The 20,684-nt window shown below is 40.8% G+C and overlaps 1 protein-coding gene across 1 annotated transcript in view; it reads left to right on the top strand.

Annotated features, from left to right (window-relative positions):
• The window catches only part of LOC138635044 (ryanodine receptor 3-like), a gene marked incomplete at its 3' end in the record, with an annotated part of 103,603 nt that overhangs the window by 23,383 nt on the left and 59,536 nt on the right, over positions 1–20,684 (top strand). Inside the window, exons 3-17 of the mRNA XM_069722352.1 lie at positions 383–487; positions 3,527–3,547; positions 6,864–6,878; positions 7,315–7,389; positions 7,770–7,848; positions 8,231–8,343; positions 11,103–11,202; positions 11,575–11,668; positions 12,593–12,667; positions 13,774–13,930; positions 15,387–15,551; positions 17,058–17,179; positions 17,309–17,489; positions 18,001–18,136; positions 20,456–20,551. Of these exons, the coding sequence (XP_069578453.1) occupies positions 383–487; positions 3,527–3,547; positions 6,864–6,878; positions 7,315–7,389; positions 7,770–7,848; positions 8,231–8,343; positions 11,103–11,202; positions 11,575–11,668; positions 12,593–12,667; positions 13,774–13,930; positions 15,387–15,551; positions 17,058–17,179; positions 17,309–17,489; positions 18,001–18,136; positions 20,456–20,551 (1,534 nt within the window). The remainder of the gene's footprint in view (positions 1–382; positions 488–3,526; positions 3,548–6,863; positions 6,879–7,314; positions 7,390–7,769; positions 7,849–8,230; positions 8,344–11,102; positions 11,203–11,574; positions 11,669–12,592; positions 12,668–13,773; positions 13,931–15,386; positions 15,552–17,057; positions 17,180–17,308; positions 17,490–18,000; positions 18,137–20,455; positions 20,552–20,684) is intronic.

Here is a 20,684-nt window from a genome sequence, read left to right as displayed (position 1 = left end):
TGCCTGCACATCACAGTCCATCAAATTATTCAGATACTTCACACGTTTGCTTTGAAAATGTCAGTGAAAATCATGAAACATGTTTATGGATTAGGTTTCCAGAACTGCTCTGAACTCTTTAGTTTTTATGTGAACCTGGAATATTCATCTCAGAAACAGGATTGCAAATCAGGGGAGTTTGATGCAGCTGCTTTCCTATGAAGCTCTACAGGTAACATAAAAGGCAATTCAAGGAGAGTAAACTCCTGCCACCGTGTTTTTTGTAACCAGCAGAGGAGCCTGTATTTGCTAAAAATACCTTGTCATTGCCTCTTCTGCTAATGTTTATTTCCCTCTGTCCCTTTGCCCTCCTCCTCCTCCTTTCCGTCCTTTCATCCTGCAGCATGTTCCTCCAGACCTGTGCATCTGTAACTTTGTGTTGGAGCAGTCCCTGTCAGTGCGAGCCCTGCAGGAGATGCTGGCGAACACCGGGCAGAGCAGCGAGGGGGTGAGTACCTCCTCCCTCCTTCCCATCATACCCCTCTCCTCTCCGTCTAATACACACTCTCACATGCTTGTGTAGACAAACACATCCGTGCACACTTGCATAAATGAATCAGTCTGCAGTCTACCACTCACTCTCTGGTCCAAGATGCCCTTGAGTTGTTTTTTTTTTAGTTGCTGTTAGAAGTCTGTACTTCTGTGATCTTGCTGCTTCATGTGACACAGGATCAGTATAAGTGAATAATATTCTTCAGACTGTTTTCCAGTGAACATAGTTTAGCTGAAGGGAAACCCCACGGCAGAGCAGTCGCAGTATCGGAAGTACAAATGCACTGAGTCTGCTTTAAAATAATTTAATCCGGGAAACTGGCATTGTATTTCAGGGATTTGTTTGAGTCCAGCCAATCAAGGCAGAGTCCAGCCATGACGCATTTACTGCCGTTTCCAAAATCATCCTTCACAGAAGGAAGCAGGACTTCAAACACCCTCTGATGTCAGATTCAGACATCAAATACTTTGTAGAGTTGATCACAGACAATTATTTTTCAAGTAAATTATGTGGAAGATGTAATTTGACGCTGACGCAAGTACCTGCTGGAAATCTAAGTTGGAGGTTGGCCATTTTGGATGTCCCACTTTCTCGTCTGCACATCCGACCTTCACATAAAAGTTTCAGGAACCAAGAAAACAAATTAAATCTTTATGCAAATTGACTTCGATAGATAAGCACTTTGCTGCTTAAGGCAGCCAATCAAGTAACTTTTCACATCACAAATCAACATGAACACAAACACTAACACATATAACAAACAAACATCGACAACAAGTAAATCTTATGTTTAACAGGTCATTACTATATTTTTTAAAAACATGCTTTAAGAAAATACTTTACAATGTCAATTGAATCCCCTTCTGTTTTTCAGGAGGCTTTTATTTTGAAGATATTTTGCAAAATGCATGTTGGGAGTTTTGTTCCTTTGCTTTAATTGGTCACTGGATTTCTTTTTCCTTTCAGCAACTGAGTTTTTAGGTCTATGTGGAACATTTTTCGGACGGTGATTAAAAATAACCGCAAGTTCGAGAAACTTAGAACAACAAAATTTAACAACTTTAAAAACTCCAGAAGGTCCCATTAATCACGGCACTGAATACACTTACCAGGTCTAAGATGTCTTAACTGACTAATGCTCATTTGTTGCTGTTCATTGATGGGTAGTTGTGTTTTTACTTCAAACTACTTTTGCAGTAAATTTGAACTTTTAGAAGTGAATGTGGTGAAAATCAATACGTAGCTTGGATCAAATCCCCGGGGTGTTCGGACTGAGTAGACAGACAACACCCAGCAACACCCTGAGCTACGTTAACACCAAGAACTGGAACTGAATCCTAAACAGAAGGTGTCTCTTTTCATTCTGTGTAACACATTCCTGTTTTGCCCCCCAAAAAAAGACATCAGAAGGCCGTCAAGGGTCAAAGAAAGGAGGAAAATTATCTGTGAGGGCTCTGCCGCATCCACAGCATCCTCTCTCCTCCCCTTCCGCTCTCTTGATTTACACTAAACAAGGCTGAACCCTTTCGTCCCCCCTCCGCTCCAGCGCTCACTTGGCATGTTTATTAGAGCAGGTAAGTAATCTTGGATGGGGCAGATTCGCTGCAGTGCCACCGGGGGTGTCATCGATAGCAACGAGGCGCAAGGATGCCGGGGGGAGGAGGGGGCTGTAAATCTTTGTCAGACGATCGCATTCACTCATGCTGCTGTGCTCTAACAGAGTCATTACATATGTCGTTTAAATTTCATCGCCCAGCTAGCCATAGACGTAAAGAGACGACACCACCCAGGGGCGTTACCGAGGGGCCTCTTCAGGGAAATACTCTCATATACCATAGGAAATATATTATAATCTCCTTTTATGAACCATGTCAACGGATCTTTCTCTTGTTAATTCCAATTTATTGTCAATTTATTTCCCATTGTTAAGTAAAACATAAGTGTGTGGCCCCCTCCTCCCCCCACCCCCATTGACTTGGTTGCACCCGTGCTACCCTTATTAGCCAGCTAGGCAGCGCTGTATGTCAAAATTGGTAGCTGCCTCTAAAGTCGGTAAACGCAAAAGCAGCTGACCAAAACAAAGTGGCAGCAACTGTCTTGATTCACAGATTAGGTGATTTCAAATAGTAAATGCAATCTAGCAAATTTTCCCAATGTCCCAATTGAACCCAACGTCAACACAAATGGTTACACCCTTGTTTTGGATAAATTATTATCCACATGTTTTGGGAAAAAAACAAAGAGAAAACAGTGCTTAAATCTCTAATAAGGTTAAATTTGGAGAAATAAACCACCACGTGCAATAAATTGCTAGTTAGTTGTTTTTTTTTTGTATAAATCTCTTCCTATTGGATACACATGGTCTGTTCCAATTTTTAAAAAAAAAAAGCATTCCTCAATTGATGGATTTAATTAGGTATCATTAGCTGATACTTAGTTTGAAACAGATCACCAGTATTCTAGGATTAGAGATGACAAAGCTACGGTAGCATGAATCATTGCGCAGTGCAGCAATTACACAAACCCGGCCGCTGCACAGCCTCGCCGTGCTACTTGCAAGATGAATTGAGTGCAAAATCCCGCACACCACTAATGCAAGGTAGTCGGCGCTGCGTGCTGTGCTGGGTTGCTCCGCCACTGTACTTTGATGCACCACGCAGCCCTCTGGTACAGATGGTTCTTTAAGTGTCTTATTTCCGTATCCCGCTTTGGGCTCTCTCTGCTGGAGAATCAGGCCTGCATTGTTATTAGCCTGGATAGCAGATTTGTTTTGTGCTCAAGAGTGCAGCATTGTTGGCTGGCCCCTGTTTGGCAAGACAACACGACGTTGGCTCAAATACAAACTCTCTGCTAGCGAGGCTAATAAATCACCCCGCTCCTACTTTTCCACGGGACAGAACCTGTTTCTCCCCGTTGTCGCTCTCAGATTTGTGTAACTGACTGCCGTACGTCCCCAATAACACGTTCTTTTCATTTGTATTTGTGTATCACTAGAGTGCTGACCATGAAAAATGGGTAGGTCCATCAGTGTGTTCATCCATCATGTTGTCGGTGTGCATGACAAAACCTCCTGACTGCCAAACGGAAAGGGTTGAACTTTCACTGAAAGCAATGCCTATTTCTCGATTGTCATTTAAAGCTGCATCCGTAGTGTGTGCAGCGTTTAGTTTAGAAGTAGACGGCAGCTGCTGCATTGTAGAGAGATGTCGGACTAATAGCAGTACATTTCAATTTATTCCACATATTGCTATCAAAGAGACATTTATTTCTGTGTGGACTCCATCAGGACAGTAAATGAGCCTTTCACCTCAGCGTAACTCAACACATTCTCTTTCCCCTCAGTCAGCCTACAGACGTTCAATTAACTTGTCACACGTCTCCCAACTTTAACGTACGGCAATCTTGAAATAGACATCCGTCGCTGCTGCACATGAGTCAAATGTTTTTGCTTGGCCTCTTTGCGGACTACCTGGTGTGCAAGTGTGCAAACAATCGTGTCTGCGTCTCATTTGCTTAAAGCATTCATTATCGCATTTTTGCTTTTCAAACGCAATAAATTCAAGCCTTATAATATATGTTAAAAATGTTTGTGCTGCAAAAAAAATTCCATATTTTACAAATGTTGCAGACAAATGGTAATAATGAGCTCTCCTTATTAATCTAATTCAGCAAATCTAAATGAAAGGATCTGAAATCCCACATGTTGGCAGAAAACTCACTTTGTTGTTTGGGGCGTGCTGCTCTGTTTTCTCTGGGTTTGGTCTCTAACATCAATTAATTTCAAGAATATTGTTAAGAGGAAATGTCCTGAAATCAGAAGTGATTTCAGAGCGTTCACGTTGCACAGCTCAGTATTATTATTATTTTTTTTTACCTGCCTATAATTAACCAACATTACATATCACAACGCATATCATATTTTGAATTACTGATATAAAGTACATGTGGAGCAAATGTAGCCCAATCCCTGTCTTATTATCCGGATGATTTAAAGGACGGGGCATTCAATATGTACATGAGGATCAATATATCAGATGGTACTTAGCAAATGAGTCTGGCATGAATCATTTCTCCACGGCCTTGGAAACATTTATTAGTGTGCTGTTTCCCCTCTTCTGGCCGTTCCACGTAATAATATTAATATTTATATTAAGTGAACATTTAGGGAAATTACTTAGTCATGGTTTGGTGTAATAGCTCTGGCAAAGAGAAGGCAGACACTCTTCTGTTCTTGTAAAGGCAAGCGGCCATGGACATAAAATGACTGTTTCGGATATTGGATCGTCTGAGTGACTATAAATAGACATCAAAGTCATCCGTGTGTTCGGAGGAGTCCACAATTTTCACCCAATGACATATTAACAGAAAACAAGCAAAATATTCTGTGATCATCATATTTTTGGTTGTAGGTAAGCGTAGTAATCAAAGGCACGGCCTCTATCCGTGTGACTGGCAGATATAAATGGATCAGTTCGACTCATTTTTAACTGGCATCTGCCTTTGATCCGGGGGTATGTGTTGACAGGTCGCGGTGAAAAATGGGTTGAAATTTTATGTACTGTTTCCGTTTCCTAATGCCAGTTGAACAGATTTGAACTCTATCAATGGTCTACAAAGCAAATCTATTTACCTACAACTAATTCCATACAAAGTAAAACAAAGAAAAAACTCGATCCGGGCGTTATGTACGTTACTGTTTAGTTTTTCTTTGTCTAAATTGCCTGTAGTTTGTATAAACTGCAATACACAGCAACTTTAGCTTCCTCCAACAATTAGATATGGATCACGATAACTGGTACATTTACTGGTACATTAGTTTTACTGGTACACTAATATCAGTATTTGTGTGTTCAGGTGTTCGCTTGAGGTAAAGAGCAAACCGTCTGACACATGGATGATTTCGGTGTCTAGCTTTGATCTCACAGCTTTCCCGACTGAACAGAAATTGTCAGCAGTCAACCAATTAAAATTCAAACAACCTGGGAGAATTTAAGACAAAATTGGCTCGTTCCTATAATTTTCCTATTATTAGTTAAAATCCCATGAAAAGACCATAATCGGTCTCACGTATTTGAAACTCCACATCGTCACAATCTGTGTAGCTGTTTCTGAAATAACTATATTGTCCATAAGTTTTGTAACAAAGAAACATGTCACCCAGTACAATGGCGTGGCCCTGTGATGAATTTTTAATGGTGTTTTTGTTAACAACGAAATAAGCTAAAGCCGACTTTGGATGTCAGACACAATATATTTGTCAGGAGGATCAATTCCTTCTTGGTTCTAGTCTTTTTGGGATTTGTTGACTAAAAGAAAAACCTAGAAAATCATCAAAGATATGCTTTGAATGTATATTATGTAACCAAACTATTGCTATAACACACACGCACTCATACAAACCCTTATACGACAAAACTTCCTGACACAAATCACAGCCAACAGTGCTCTGCTGTTCAGGATACAGTGTGCAGCGGGAGGGGCACCGAAACCAAAGGTCACAGTTCCTGGCAGTGATGTGTCAGCACGACAGCAGGCCTGAAATACAGGCCAGCTCTCCCTCTCTTCCTCCACCCACCCCCTCGCTCCCCCAGCTGTTGCTGGATACTCTTCCCATTTTTCTTTTGATCGAACCCTCCGCTTCTTTTTTCGTCTATCTTATACGAGCCATCTGGGAGAGACTTTTGAGGCCAGGAGAGAATTAGCTTCGGGTCATGTTTAGGGGGACAGTTGGGAGTTCCCTTTAGGTCTGTTTAAATATGCCCCTGCCAGCACACACAAATTAACGCTGACAACTGGACAAGAAAGAGGATAGCTTCTATGTGTTGCTCGTTGGATAAACACTACAGGGGTGCAGCTTAGTGGGGAGCAGAGTCGTAAACCTTGGTTGTTTCTAGTAGAAGCTTAAAAAACAGTCAAATTAAGCGGACTGGGCATCTAATGTATGAGAAGAGCGTGTTCATTTTTAGTCCCGATGATAGAATTTGTTTTAATGACAGTGAGAAATATCTAACAAAATAACGTTTTCGTAACAGTATCTATTACATAAGTATTATGCTAGATTATTATTATTTTTTTTTTGAACAATTTAATCCAAAGTTTAAAAATCAAACTTTGAGAAATATACCAAAACTATCTCATGGAAAATAACTTGTACATAATTGTCTGCCTTTGCCTCACACTCGTTTGATTTAGAAGTGAACTGACTCCAGCTGTCGGCTTGTTCCAGATTTATATTTGCAAAACCAAAATCACAGCTGCAGATGCAGAGGTGATTTAGATGTCACCGCTCATTTTATATTCTTTTTTTTTTTTTTTTTTACTCTGCTGCTAGAGGTTGATTAAAAAGGTAAGTCATTTCTTTATTCACCATGATGACGGTGAAAAAAAAAAACTCATCTTCATCCTTTTTCTTTTGCTCAACCGTTTCCTCACATTTCCTCGGGCACTTTGCTACTGTAGGTCACAGTTATTCTTGTTTTGTCACAAGAATAAGCAATCTGTCTACTGAGTGTGGTACCGTACTCGTGTTCGTTGGTTTGTTTGACTCTGAATGTAGCTTTGCGTGTTTCTCCTCCCTCTTTATTTGTCTGTTTCCTGCTTGCACTTCTAATGGAGGTCCAATTGTAAAACACAAAGGGAACTCAGATTTAATATCTTAATCAGAGGTGAAGTGGAAGGTACTAACTTAGACTATAAATGCGAAATATCAAGCCTGACACGGTCCGCAGGTGAAGGTATGCTGGGACATGATAATAATCTGTTACCTGTTTATTTCCCGGTAGGCGGGTCAGGGCGGTGGACACCGGACGCTGCTCTACGGCCACGCCATCCTCCTACGCCACTCCTTCAGTGGCATGGTGAGTATCAACGATACAGCGTGGAGCTGAGTAAGACATGCTGGAATGAAATTAACTTTTGTAATAAGTGTATAAAGTTGACAATGACACAGTGACCAATGTGAAGTATTCAAACTGCTTATTTTGTTTGCACTACAATTATAAAACCAGACAGACAAAATGTAGATTTTTTTTTAAAAATTTTTTTTTATAATAGATCATTTTCTGATCTTACAACATACTAATTGTTTAGCACTTTAATGCTCTGAACCATTAATGTTTTTGTTAAATATGCAAATACCTTTAATTCTAATGAGGTACTATAACGGGAGCTTTATTCCACTCGCAGCTGTTTTTTTGTGTGTGTTTCCTTTGACACTAATTCATTTTCCACTCACCAGTACTTGACCTGTCTGAAGACATCGAGGTCTCTGACAGACAAGCTGTCATTTGATGTCGGACTACAAGAGGATTCAATAGGTACAGTATGACGAATGGGCCGTTGAGTTCAGTCTTCCTGAGTGGCCATTTCAGGACTTAACCTTGAGATTGAATCGATACACTTTGGAGAAATATTGTGTGTGTGTGTGTGTGTGTACACTGTAGTGCTACATTTAACATTTGAACCATAAAAAGGCATCGTCATTTATCAAGTGCAAACAAGACTCTCACTGCTCCTTCAGTCTTTCTCAGATGGTTGATATTTTTTTTATGGTTTTTGCTGTTTGTTTGACAAACATATTAAAAGAGAATAAAATAGCATGTTTATGACTGCGTCTCTAAATAGATATGCTCCAGTTTTGTGCTCCATTTTTTATCACCAATTAATGGATAATGTTTTTGTGTGTTTGTGCGTCGATAGGAGAGGCCTGCTGGTGGACCATTCACCCTGCGTCCAAGCAGAGATCCGAGGGAGAGAAAGTCCGTATCGGAGACGACCTGATTCTCGTCAGCGTGTCGACGGAGAGATACCTGGTTAGTCGCATCTAATGGCTCCTCACCACAGTACAAACTTTCAAACTCACCTGTAACGGAGGAAAAAATTAGACTGCTAAAGGTTTAAATACGTAGTTTTGATAGTTTCACAAGCAAACAAACTGTAATTAGCACAAATAATCTCGTGCGTTATTTTGTTTAAAAGATGACAAATTCACGTTTCTTGAATTCCAGAAATTCAGTCCAACATAACTTTAGTCACTTCTGCAGTTGAAGCAGCAGCTTGCTTCAGTCCACAAGAAGTAGGAGAGGAAAAAACACTTTTAATCATAAAGTCTCATTTTATTTTTACAATTGCAGTTTATAAAATGAAAAGCCATGTGGACTTGGTAATTATTACATGAATAAATAATATGATTATCCAAAAACACCTAATTAACCACATACACACACTTTTACACAAAGTAATAAAGTCAAGGAGAAAACATCTGATGCTTTTCATTTCGTACATCTACCCTTAATTACCTGGTTTATTGACAGTGATTACAAATACACATACCGTTTTGTTTAATCTGTAACTTTCTTAATTCAAAGCGTCATTTACCAGCTAGCAGGGAACAACTCCAATGATTAGACATTATGGTCAGTCAGCATCTTGTTACTAAAGTGGTTTCTCGTCAGAAACTGGGAGACGGCGGCACAATGCGTCGCACACTGGAGAGGAAGATGCAGCTTTTAAAGATGGCTCGTTAACTGTAACAGTTCTCATTAAACCAGCACGCCTCTCCTCAGTTTCTCACTGCCAGATAACACTCTTTTTCCTCTCATGATTATTTACTGTTTTTCAGACAGTCTGGATACATTCTCAGTATTAGTCTCTTGTTTCTGACTCACTGCGTACGACCTTCTCTGTTTTCATGTGTCTGTCTCGAAGCTTGAAAGAGAATTGTACCAAATGTAATGAGGGATGGTTGGGTGTTTTTTTTTGTTTTTGTTTTTTTTTTTTGGGGGGGGGGAATTATGCGCCCCACATAGCTGGAGTTGTCTGCTTTTTGTTTGCTGTCTGTCTCAGAAGGCACTTTGGAAAGTTTCATAGCCATTGGATAGCTCTGATACCCGTCTCACTCCAGCTAACTTAAGATTGACAAGGCAGTTCAAGGGGAGAACTGGAGAACTTTTCACAGCTATCTGTAATGGAAATCTGATTACCTGAAAAGCCATCCTGTGCACTTTCCTTTCAAAAAAAATATTTTTTATGGAACTCATCCATCTAACTGATGAGCTTGGAGTTAATGCTGTGTCCCCTATGCAGAGCGATACACCCAACCTCAATTAACTTGCTCGGTAAGGAGGGAGGAGAGGAAGAGGCAGCGAGAGAGAGAGAAATGGCGAAAGGGAGGTGCAGCGACGTGCCAGGCATCGGAGAGTGAGCAGTCTTCTCGGGGCTGCTCCGTTCCTTCAGGGAGGGAAATGTGCAATTAAAGCAGAACCGGCAAACAGCTAGACTTTCATGTCCCCCGATGGGAAATCTTCACCTGATTCGCTGCGACAGAAATTTGTCTTTTGAAGAATGCGACGCATCAGAAATTCAGGCAAAAGTAATCAGTGCTTTATTACCGTGAACAATCAGGGAGGTTGTGATGCAGTGTGTTGTAGGTGTTGGCTGCTTTGTGTCTTTGTGTCCGGTTCGGCTGAATTATGTCAGCAGTTTTCCTTCCGCTCTGCATCCAGGGTTGAAGCCGGGTGCCCAAATGTCAGGATGATAAAAAATAAATCATATTAGGGAGCACCAGTGCAGTTATAATTCAAAACACTGATGTGCATCTCTCCATCACTCCATATTATCTGTCTACACGGTGGGGCGTGTGCACGGTACAGTTTCAGAAAGAACTCAAAAGCTGACACCAATATGGACTAAATTTGCTGCTTATATTTGGCTCAACAACGATGTAAAAATATGTTGTTTTTCAATGGTTATACTGTGCAAAGGGTTTTAGGCAATAAAAGCCTTAAGCGAGAATAGTTGCAAAAATGATACCATGAAGCGTTTCTTTTTATACGACGAATTTAAAGTAAATCAAACCATTTTTTTTGTACGACCACTCAATGCATTTACCACCAGTTCTCATTGGTACGAGCAGTTTTTCGGGTTTCAGGTTGGCTGGTCGGCTGTTTTTCGGTGGATTGAGGCTGTCTTAAATAGATGATGTGGAGATCGGGGCTGTGTTGGGGTCAGATTGTCTGTTGCAGGACTCTTTGTTCCTCTTGTCTCTGAAGATAATTCTTTATAACTCTTGACTGTATGTTTTGGGTCATATATCATGCTGCAGAATACATTTGGAACGGATCAGACGCCTCCCTGGTCGTGTTGGGTGATGGATCAGAATTTAAACGTCTAAGGTGCCTAAAACTTCTGCGCAGTACTTTAAAAATTACAAAACAACATGCCACCTCTTACTTGAATATTGCTGAAGCTTTCACTCACCTCTGAATGCTACCACACCTCCACATCATCTATTTAAGACAGACTGCTGGAAAGAAAATATTTTATTATGAGGACTCTGCTGCATAGAGAAACACATGCAGCTGTACCTTTTTTACTCAACAGTGTTGGAACGCTGTTTGGCAGCTTCGGAGGAGAGACACAAAGTTTGTTTTGCCTCTTTTCAAATCCAAACACTGGGACATCTCCGTCCTCTGTGCAGCGTCGCTGAATCTCACTGTTTGTCTCCGTTTCCCTCTCGCTAACACAACAACTGTCTGTCTGAAGCACTGTGTGACCTGCTTCTGTCTTCCAGCATCTCTCCATCTCCAACGGCAACATTCAGGTTGACGCCTCCTTCATGCAGACCCTGTGGAACGTCCAGCCGACCTGTTCATCGGGGAACATGGCTGTAGGTGAGTTATTAACCGCAGCAACAACCAGAGGAACAGCTGTTCATTTCTTTTCAAGGACAGTTTTCTGCATATTAAGTGAAGCTCTCAAATACAATGGGTCTCTTGTGTCTAATGAAGTTCTATACACGCTAAGCCGTTATGCTAAAAAGGGGGGGGGGACATTTAAAGTCAACTCTAATCATATTTTCAGTTAACAGCACTCCAGTATTTTTAATGTTGAAGTCTTTAAATTAATATTTCCACATCTTCTCTTTCATTATACAGTTGGTGTCTGAAAAAAAGAGGAACCATACACCCATATTAAAGATACAGAGTTTCTGCAAGATCAAACAGGAAAATATTGAAACATCATGTTGTTTTTGTTTCTGTCAGGGTTTTTGATTGGTGGACATGTGATGCGTCTCTGTCATGGGCACGATGAGAGTTTGACCATCCCCGGAGCAGACAAGAGTGAGGAGGAGCAGAGGTTTGTAATTAGCTGTCTCAGTAATGCAACTAAATTCAGCTGAGTTGTTTTGTGACCAGAGAGTTTTAAATCTCTGAAGCTAACAATGGAGAAAGATGTTTTTTTTTTTTTTTAGGGATGATAATAGAGAAACGCTGTCCTTTTCTAATGGCCAAAGTGCTGTTTGATGGAGAAACTTATCAAAACTTCAATGAAATTACTTAGTGACCAACTGTAATATGACTTAACTTCTGTCCGTGTACTGTATATATGATGGTATGAAGTGCCGAAATAGAGCAATTATGCGAACTGAGGTTTGAAGTTTCACACTTACAATACATGTCCAGTGTCCTTCTCTTGAGTTCAAGGAGAATTCATACAATTCCCCTTTTTGTATTCGTTCATGAGTGTAAAATTCAGCTCAGATCCTTTTTAATGTCAGCTCATTTTCTGGTTTAATCTTCGGCAAAGGCAGACGGGTCATATTTTGCTGAGAAGCTCTGACCTTTCACGTTTCACTGTGGAAATTTTCTTCCTCCTGAATCAGTTTCACTAAAAAGTGTCCAACTGCTTGAGCAGGGAGATCTGATCAGGATTAAAGGCATTCCCTGCTCCACTGAACAGATTTCAGGGTTTTCATTTCAATTATAACACTGAGGTGCAACACCAAAAGGTTTTTTCTAAGCCACTGTAGCTTCACTGAGCTTTGTTTTATGTGTTTAATTATTATTTTTATGGCAGACAGTGCGCTTTCAAATAAATATTGTAATGATAATAGTCCAAAATTATGTGAAAATACGTAGTTTTTAGTCAAATAATTGCCTACCACCTATAACACTATGACAGCATCAGAAACAGAGGAAAAACCCCTGTAATTTCCTCATATTATTTTTGCTGGGTCTTGAAGGATCGAAATAACTGAGTCTTGTGTCTTTGTGCTCCCAGGATAGTCAACTATGAGGCGGGTAAGGGAGCGTCGAGGGCCCGCTCACTGTGGCGACTGGAGCCTCTCCGGATCAGGTGCGATCACACCTGAATACACACTCACTGTATCTAAATAAAAACACCTGTAAAGTAAATAATATAAAACTCTGACATAGATTTCTCTCAGAAACACACCAATTTCCTATTTCCTAGTCCTGTTTGGGTGGGATCTTCAAGAACAACATAAAGAATTGGAGCTTTATGTCTGAACGTTACGGACGCTGTACTGTAGGTTATATATAAACTTCACCTCCCTCTGAGCTGTCGCTACCAATTAGTTGGCAGAATCCTCAAAAGTGTGAGGTTCTGTTTACCATCCTTTTCAATCCACTTCTCTCCTGTCTATCACCCTCCCTCTTCTTTCTTCTCTTTCCTTTCTTTAACTGGCCACCCACGCAATTTCTCTCCAGTCATATCTTCTGCCAGCTCTCACTGGGAATTCCTGTCAGAGTCGCTACACGTTGAGACGGCGCAGGTGCATCTATTATGGCACATTTTCTTCTTTTTGGCTCAGGGAGGAATTTTGAGCAGGATTTTTCACACTGAATCATCCATATCGAGAAAGTTAAACTCCATTGACATAAAACTTGAGCCATTTCTAGTTCATAAACTCTAATTGTATATTGTTTTGGATACATTTAATGTTTTCCAGCTGGGTGATTTAATCGTCACTGCAGAATTAAATAGCAGTCAGTGTTTCTGTAAATACAAAGGAGGGAATTATGGTAAACGAATATCAGTGGTGTTATTTTTCTTTCATTCATGAAGTCAGTTTTTCATTCACTTAACAGATCTATGAAGCACTGAGAGCAGTTTGGTCAACTTATGTGAATAACTAGATCTGCAAGAGAACTATATTATTTGGTTCTGTCTGTTAATTAAACTAATCTACCTCCAAAATCTGGCTGGATATTGTTCAATATCTTTAAAAATAAATATGGCCCTGAAGCTTCAGACATCAAAAAAGTCCTTTTTTCGAGATCTTTCAGATAAATTTTAAACATTTCTTACAAATTCCTTTTCAAAGTGCTGCTTTGATACCTGTCACCTGTTAATGTCAAATAAAGGGACGTTTACACTGTCGAAAAACAGACAATCGTATATTGCATCCAAAGTTTATGACACCGTTTCTCTGTGTTCAGCTGGAGCGGCAGCCACATCCGGTGGGGCCAGGCCTTCCGACTGCGCCATCTCGCCACCGGCCACTATCTGGCCCTGACTGAAGACCGTGGACTGGTCCTGCAGGACAGAGAGAAGTCCGACACCTCGGCCACCGCTTTCTGCTTCAGGGCCTCGAAGGTCGGTGTTCTCTTTCCCTGTGTAAACATAATTCTATTTTTACCACCAGCCCCGATGTGCCTTTTGAGCAAGGCAGTTGCACCATTTGAAGGCTTCTCTGGGTGCTGATGTAAATAAACGCTGTTAGTTAACTTACCTCATTAAAAGAGGACTCAAAATATCTTCCCCCGACTACTTCATCAAAGACTCCCGAGGCGATTCTATAAGCTCTTAATGAGCTCAAGCCTTTCTGCCATAAATTGACCTTTTCACAGCTGCTGAGTAGACAACATGGTAAACATTTATGTTTTCCATACACTGGCCTGCATTTAGCCGTTTTCAATTTGGAAATTAGGAGAAATTTACCTTCACTGCTGCAGTATTAGGAATTAATCTGATCCTTTGAGGTTTTATTTTTCTCAGGATACCCACTTTGTATTCCTTCATTCCTTCCTTAATTCATTCCCTCAATAATAGCCTGTTCTTTTGTCTCCCACGCTCGCTGTGTTGAACCCTGCAGGTTTCTGCTTCTGTTTTATTAGCCTGCCTTCCAAAAATAACATCTCGCTGCTAAAAATAAGCCTGAGAGAGGAGCATGTGATTTACTTAAAATTCTAATTGAAGATAGGCAGTTGAATGATGCTCAGAAATGTTGTAAAAAGTGTTTCAAACTGTGCTGCAGAAGGTAAAGATTATATTACAGATCGTTTTTCCATTGTGATCAAAAGAAGACCTAATATTGAAATCGGAAAATGCTTTATTGTGTACATTTTTGTGCACCACACTGTTTGTTTTGAGAGGAATCCTTCATTATTATCATGTGTTGAAATGACTACAGTCACATAAAAAGAGCACAACACATAATGAGTCTCCTTCACGGAGCTCCATTGTGTCCCTGTAGATATCCTTTTATCTACAGTAGATACAGTATAAAAATCCTCCTGAGTCCTGTCAACTGTTTCTCGACTCGTGTAACTGCCCCCGTAGTAATCACTGCGTCAGGACCCTTGAGGGCTTGTGAGATTAATGACGACTCGTGCTTGTGTGGAAAAGTCGATTCTTTCTTATATACAAAGACTCTTTGTTCATTTCTGAGTCTTGTCTCCTCCCCATTTCCTTATCTACAACACCCTGTGCCAGTCAGTTCCTGTACCTGCAAAGGTCAACGCTTTGCCATGTTGAACATTGGTATTAATATGTTCCTTGCCGTTTGCTGTCGCCTGCGATCACCTGCATCGCTCCATCTCCGTGCCAGAAATGTAGCCGAGTTAATGAGGCCAGCAGCAACGTCCTGGCAGGCCGATGGAATGCACTCTCCTCAACCTGCCTCTCTGATTACTGTCTAATCACAATATATCTTAATTTTGCATATTCCCATACCTGTGTGGTGTGTGTGTGTGAGTGTGTGTGTATGCTAAATTTCTGTCAGTGTATATTTGCTAATGTGGGTATGTTCCTCTCAATGTAAACACGACAGGAAAAGGGGGACTCTGGCCCAAAGAAGGACATTGAAGGTATGGCAGTGCCGGAGATCAAGTACGGAGACTCTGTCTGCTTCATCATGCACTTGGAGACAGGACTGTGGCTGTCCTACCAGGCGCCTGATGCCAAATCATCTCGTCTTGGTCCCCTGAAAAGAAGGGTAAGTAGGACAAAACCTTTCTTGGGAAAGTTTAATTTTACCGAATCATCCCTGCACACATTAAAAATATTTTCCAACCCCCCCCTCTCCGCACTGGCCCTAGGTTTCCTGTATGTAGTCTGTTCAGTGAAATGCGCAATGAGACCACAAAACACACAAACACAAAATAATAAAGCTGCTCAAAATAGATTTTGGCAGATGACACCTCTGTTACTGCTCCCTCTTTCCCTCTTCTACTACACCTGATAGTATCAGAACAAAGTCGGTGTTGTACTTTGGCAGTGCAAATCCCCAAACAGGTAATCAAAGTAATCGCATCGTGAACCTGAGACTTTTAAACATTCACCTACTTTAATCTAGTCTTTTTTTTTTTTTTATGGTTAACAAAAGTTCAACAATACGATGATGTCGTGAGGAGCTATCTGTATCACCGGTGAAAGTGCCAAATGTATAATTATGACTCAATCGTTGAATAGCGATACACATATCTATGTATCTATGTATCCCGGCAAATGTTTATTCTCCCCCTCACATGAAAACATTGTCTACGCCGGGTCCACTTGTTGCGGCGCCACTCTGCAAACTCGCACCCGTCCTGCACACGAGGCAGCAGCCTGTTTAAATGTGATAATTGGTCACATGGAGGGTGACAGTTAGTTTTGGGTGAGACAGGGGGATTAGGGCAACACATGAACGCCGCTCATTGCCGGGCATTCCTCCAGGGACATTGAACGCCACCTCGTGCTGGCGCCAGACAGTCCCTGCAGCCTTGGCAGCGCGCCAATGCACCTGACAGGAGGTGATGGTCAGTTTACACTTTAATCCTCCTGCTCGCCCTCTCTTCTCTCGATCATGCTGTTTGATCACAGTGAGTCACATTTCACTGAGCTTTGGTGGCGTATACCCTCTAGCTGCAGGAGCCTCTGTCTTTATAGTTACAGATTACGTACGAATATATCATTACATAATGATGATTTTAGATGAGCTCTGTGCTGCAGAGTTTGGTTCAGTGGTCCAAATTTGAATGGAAGACTTTGTCCTAATCATGCTTCATAAATCATAATCATTGATGATGTGTTCACCTTAGTTAATGCTTTAATTGATGTGTTGTTCATGCATGAGATCATGAATAAAAGACTTTGAATCCACGTTACTTCCTGATGACTTCATGAGGTATTAATGCATGAATCCTTGATAATTCATTCACCCTGAAACAAAGTGTTCACATTTTTTTCTTCTAGCTCGTGGTTGCAGAATACCTGCTAAAACCGTGATGTTATATCTAAGAATAATCAAAAAGCAATGTTGGGTTAACTCTGTGTTTGTATGATTCTTTAATAGCTGTTAAAACATGAACATCTCAGATATTACACTGATACATTTTCAAAAATCTGATTGGACAAAAGGTGCCTGGCTGGTTTTTGGTGCCTGGTTGTATCCCTGGTTTGTGTTGGTTCTATTTTAATAATAAAATCAAATTAAAACCCGTGTTTTGTCCGTGTGCAGGCCTGCCTACATTCTGAGGGCCACATGGACGACGGGCTCACCCTCCAGCGCTGTCAGCATGAGGAGTCTCGGGCCGCGCGCATCATCCGTAACTCCACGTTCCTCTTCACCAACTTCATCAAGTAAGAGGAGCATTCGCATATACTTTAATTTGCCCGTCACAAAAAGACAGCATGATAGTTATTCTCACCAGGTCTGTTTCAAGTTTTACAGTTTGAGTCTCGTCCTCGCCTCCCCTGTCTTTCCTGTAGGGCTTTGGACAGAACTGCCGACGGCGAGTCCACGGCGGTGGCCGGGTACGTCGAAGAGGTGCTGCAGACGCTGAACGACTTGATCGAGTACTTTAAGCAGCCCGATTTAGAGCTGGAGCACGAGGAGAAACAGTGTCTCCTCCGTTCACTCATCAAACGGCAGGACCTCTTCAAAGAGGAGGTGAGAGGGGAGCCATTGACTTCTCTAACAAAAGGCTGATTGTGACGTTCGCTACGTCAGGATAATTTACATCGTTGGTACACCAACAGATAATTAAACTTATTCTCGATAAAAAAGGGGCTTAAGATGTCCGATGTTTGAAATACTTTGGATAAAAGTTTCCCATACTGTTTTCAGTGCATCTTTAATGCATCAACTACATCAACGGAGAAGTAATTCACAGTCTGAAGCCTTTTAAATCTGGTTCAACTGGAGCATCAAAAAGATTGGGAAGAAATACAATACATTTTTTATACACACTGAATTTTTATTTTTTTAATCTCACAGTTTTGATTTGGCCAGAGTTCCATAAAATATATGCACACACAAAAAAAAAATTCACCAAATTCAATAATTTCAAAGGTATTATTTCTCTGTTTTTTGATACAAAAAAGAATATAGTTCTGGTCTGCTGCTGTAATATCGCATATTATCCATTAAATCGTATGATTCATATTTGTTTTTTTCTCAGGGTATGCTGAGTCTCTTGTCCAAATGCATTGACCGGATGAACGTGTACAACAGTGCAGCCCACTTCGGAGAGATGGCCGGGGAGGAGGCGGGCGCGGCGTGGAAGGACATCCTCAATCTCCTCTATGAACTGCTGGGTAAGCCGGCCAGAGCGATGGATCACTGCAAAGATCTTCTTTCCAGCGCTGTCAGCTGTTGACTCCTGCCGGACGAGCAGTATTAATCTTCCCCTCCGTGTCTTTGCCGAATCCTCCTCCTCTCCTTTACACTCCTCCTCCTCCCTTATAAACTCACTCCTCACTATTCTTGTTTCATGCCTCTGGAGTTCACAGCTGGTCACAGACTTTACATGACATTTATTTGTAATTATTTGTGATTTGGGACTGGAGAGAGAAAAAGCCTTTTGAATTCATCATTTTGTAGTCTGACCTGCCTTCCATCTAGGTCACATCCTCTCTGAAGGCAGGGCAGGGAGCAATGAGCTGAATATTTGAAGAAAAAGACAACATCGTTAACAAAATGCCAGCCATCACAGGTGCTGGCATTTTCCCATCCTCTCAGGGCCTGCACTGAGTCATAAATGTTAAAGCTTTGACCATGAAAAGTTGTACTTTTTTCTCGGGGTAGTTTGTTTTTGCTGTCATCGGAGCTCTCCCATCAACAGCTTCCCCTCGGCTCACCTTGACTGCCCTTATATTCATCATCCCCTCTCCCGCATGTACTCTCCACATGTACACACACATGCTGAAAAGCCACACAAACACACTCCTCTGAGTAGACTTCGAGCCTTCCCCACAGTGGGGTCATCCCCAAGGATGCAGAGGGCGGCATGCTGGAGCACATTTTGCATGATGAATTGTGCAGCGGCCTTGTTTGTTCTGACCTTCTCTCCAAAGAGCCAGAGGGTCTTAATTTTTAAGGAAAACACACACTTATTGATATAAGCTAATTGTCCAGACAGCAAGTGTTCCCAAAGAGGTAGATCTGTGATTTTGAATGTCTGTTTTTTTTTTTTTTTAAGAGCCCGTATCTGTATTGTGTTATTAATAACATTTATAATTTATTATAATACATGAATAATTTGGGGTTCAGGTCATTGTTGACCTTTGGAAGCAGCAGTTAAGAAAACAGTTGCACCGCAATGTTGAACATCCAGCTATTTTGGAGATATTTATCAAATCACATGTTCTTTATCGCCAGATGAAGTTGGTCAAGTTGTGTCAGTATTGACAGACAGACTTTATTGATTCCATGAAGGTAAATGGTTTCGCTACAGCAGCATTGGTTAGAAAGATAAAGCGTAAAAGCAATACAATTATGTTGTGTGTTTACTGTGTGTTGACAGTAGAGTGAGTCTATTGAGTCTATTGTCCACAATGGAGAGCAGATTGTTGTCATAATTATTGGCATTAATGTAGATGTTTACATATTTCTATTCCCTTCTATTCTAAGAAATGAGGAGTTTATATTTAATAAGAAAAACTTACTGCCCTCACTTTTAAAAAAAATGTGAAGTTAATTTACGTGTACATGAGATCAATGCAGCAAATGGTAAAGTTTAATCACTACAGGTCAGCAAAAACAACATTTTTTGAGGGTCTTCATCCACTAGTATGACTTATACAATGTTTTGTTGATGTTTTAATGCATAGCTAATGGGAACCTATTCAAAATTCCCCATCTAATAGGTAAAATGTGACAAATAAAGTTAAATTTTCAGTAAAGAGACCTTGTTTATGAGGCATAATTGTTGATCATGGATTAAAAAGCATAAATCTTTTCATTTTCATCGCTTAGCCTCATTAAATTGCTGCCAGTATCACTATTAGAAGCTCTGCCCTCTCTCTATTAAGTAACATTAGCATTAACTAAGACACTCTATGCTAATGTAACCACAATGTGAAGTCTGTGTAGCCCCAAGCTCTCGTCTCTGTCCTTTCATTTCACTTTCACATCATTCACAGTGAGCATCACTGCCTCCGACTCGTTCTGTGTTCGCATTGAACTATAACTTTTCTGAAGAGGCTGAATTATAGGAGATTAGACCACCATCAGTATTTCTTGGGCACAAAGTGCTGTTAAATTGTTTCACGGGCATTATCTGTCTGGTGTCCCTGAATCATAATGGTGAAAAATGATCCGGGAAAGTAATGAGGGAGACTTCTTAATGTTGCCACAGTGGCACCCAAAGGGCACAAGGCAACACACCTCAACTTTTTATAGGGCAGTGAGCTCGTGATTTCACAGTGGCTTTACAGATTTTCCCAGATATTTTCTAGCAGAAAGATTTTATAATAGTTCCTGTCATGTAGTTTCACAGATTTAATGAATTCTAATATCTACCTGGTGACCAGAAAGTCATACATCCAGCAATATCCGCTGTTTGGCGATAATTTTACACATTTAAACATTATTATTGTCTTCACTAAAGCTTATGTGTGTTTGTGTGTTTTAAGCGTCACTGATTCGTGGAAACAGGAACAACTGCACCCAGTTTTCTCGCAACTTGGACTGGTTGGTCAGCAAACTGGAGAGACTCGAATCTTCATCAGGTATCATGGGAAACACTTTTTTTTTTTTTTTTTTCAGATTCTTGATTGAAAACTTTAAAAACATGCATGAAATAACTGCTCGATGGATGTTAAGATGTTGTCCACTGAGTAAACATTTGCTCTGTTAACGACA

The sequence above is a fragment of the Brachyistius frenatus genome, unplaced genomic scaffold, assembly GCF_029030835.1.
Source record: "Brachyistius frenatus isolate BFR_SWC_R1_liver_20210118 unplaced genomic scaffold, ASM2903083v1 Contig_286, whole genome shotgun sequence".
Lineage (NCBI taxonomy): Eukaryota > Metazoa > Chordata > Actinopteri > Embiotocidae > Brachyistius > Brachyistius frenatus.
This window is presented reverse-complemented; position numbering and strand designations above follow the sequence as displayed.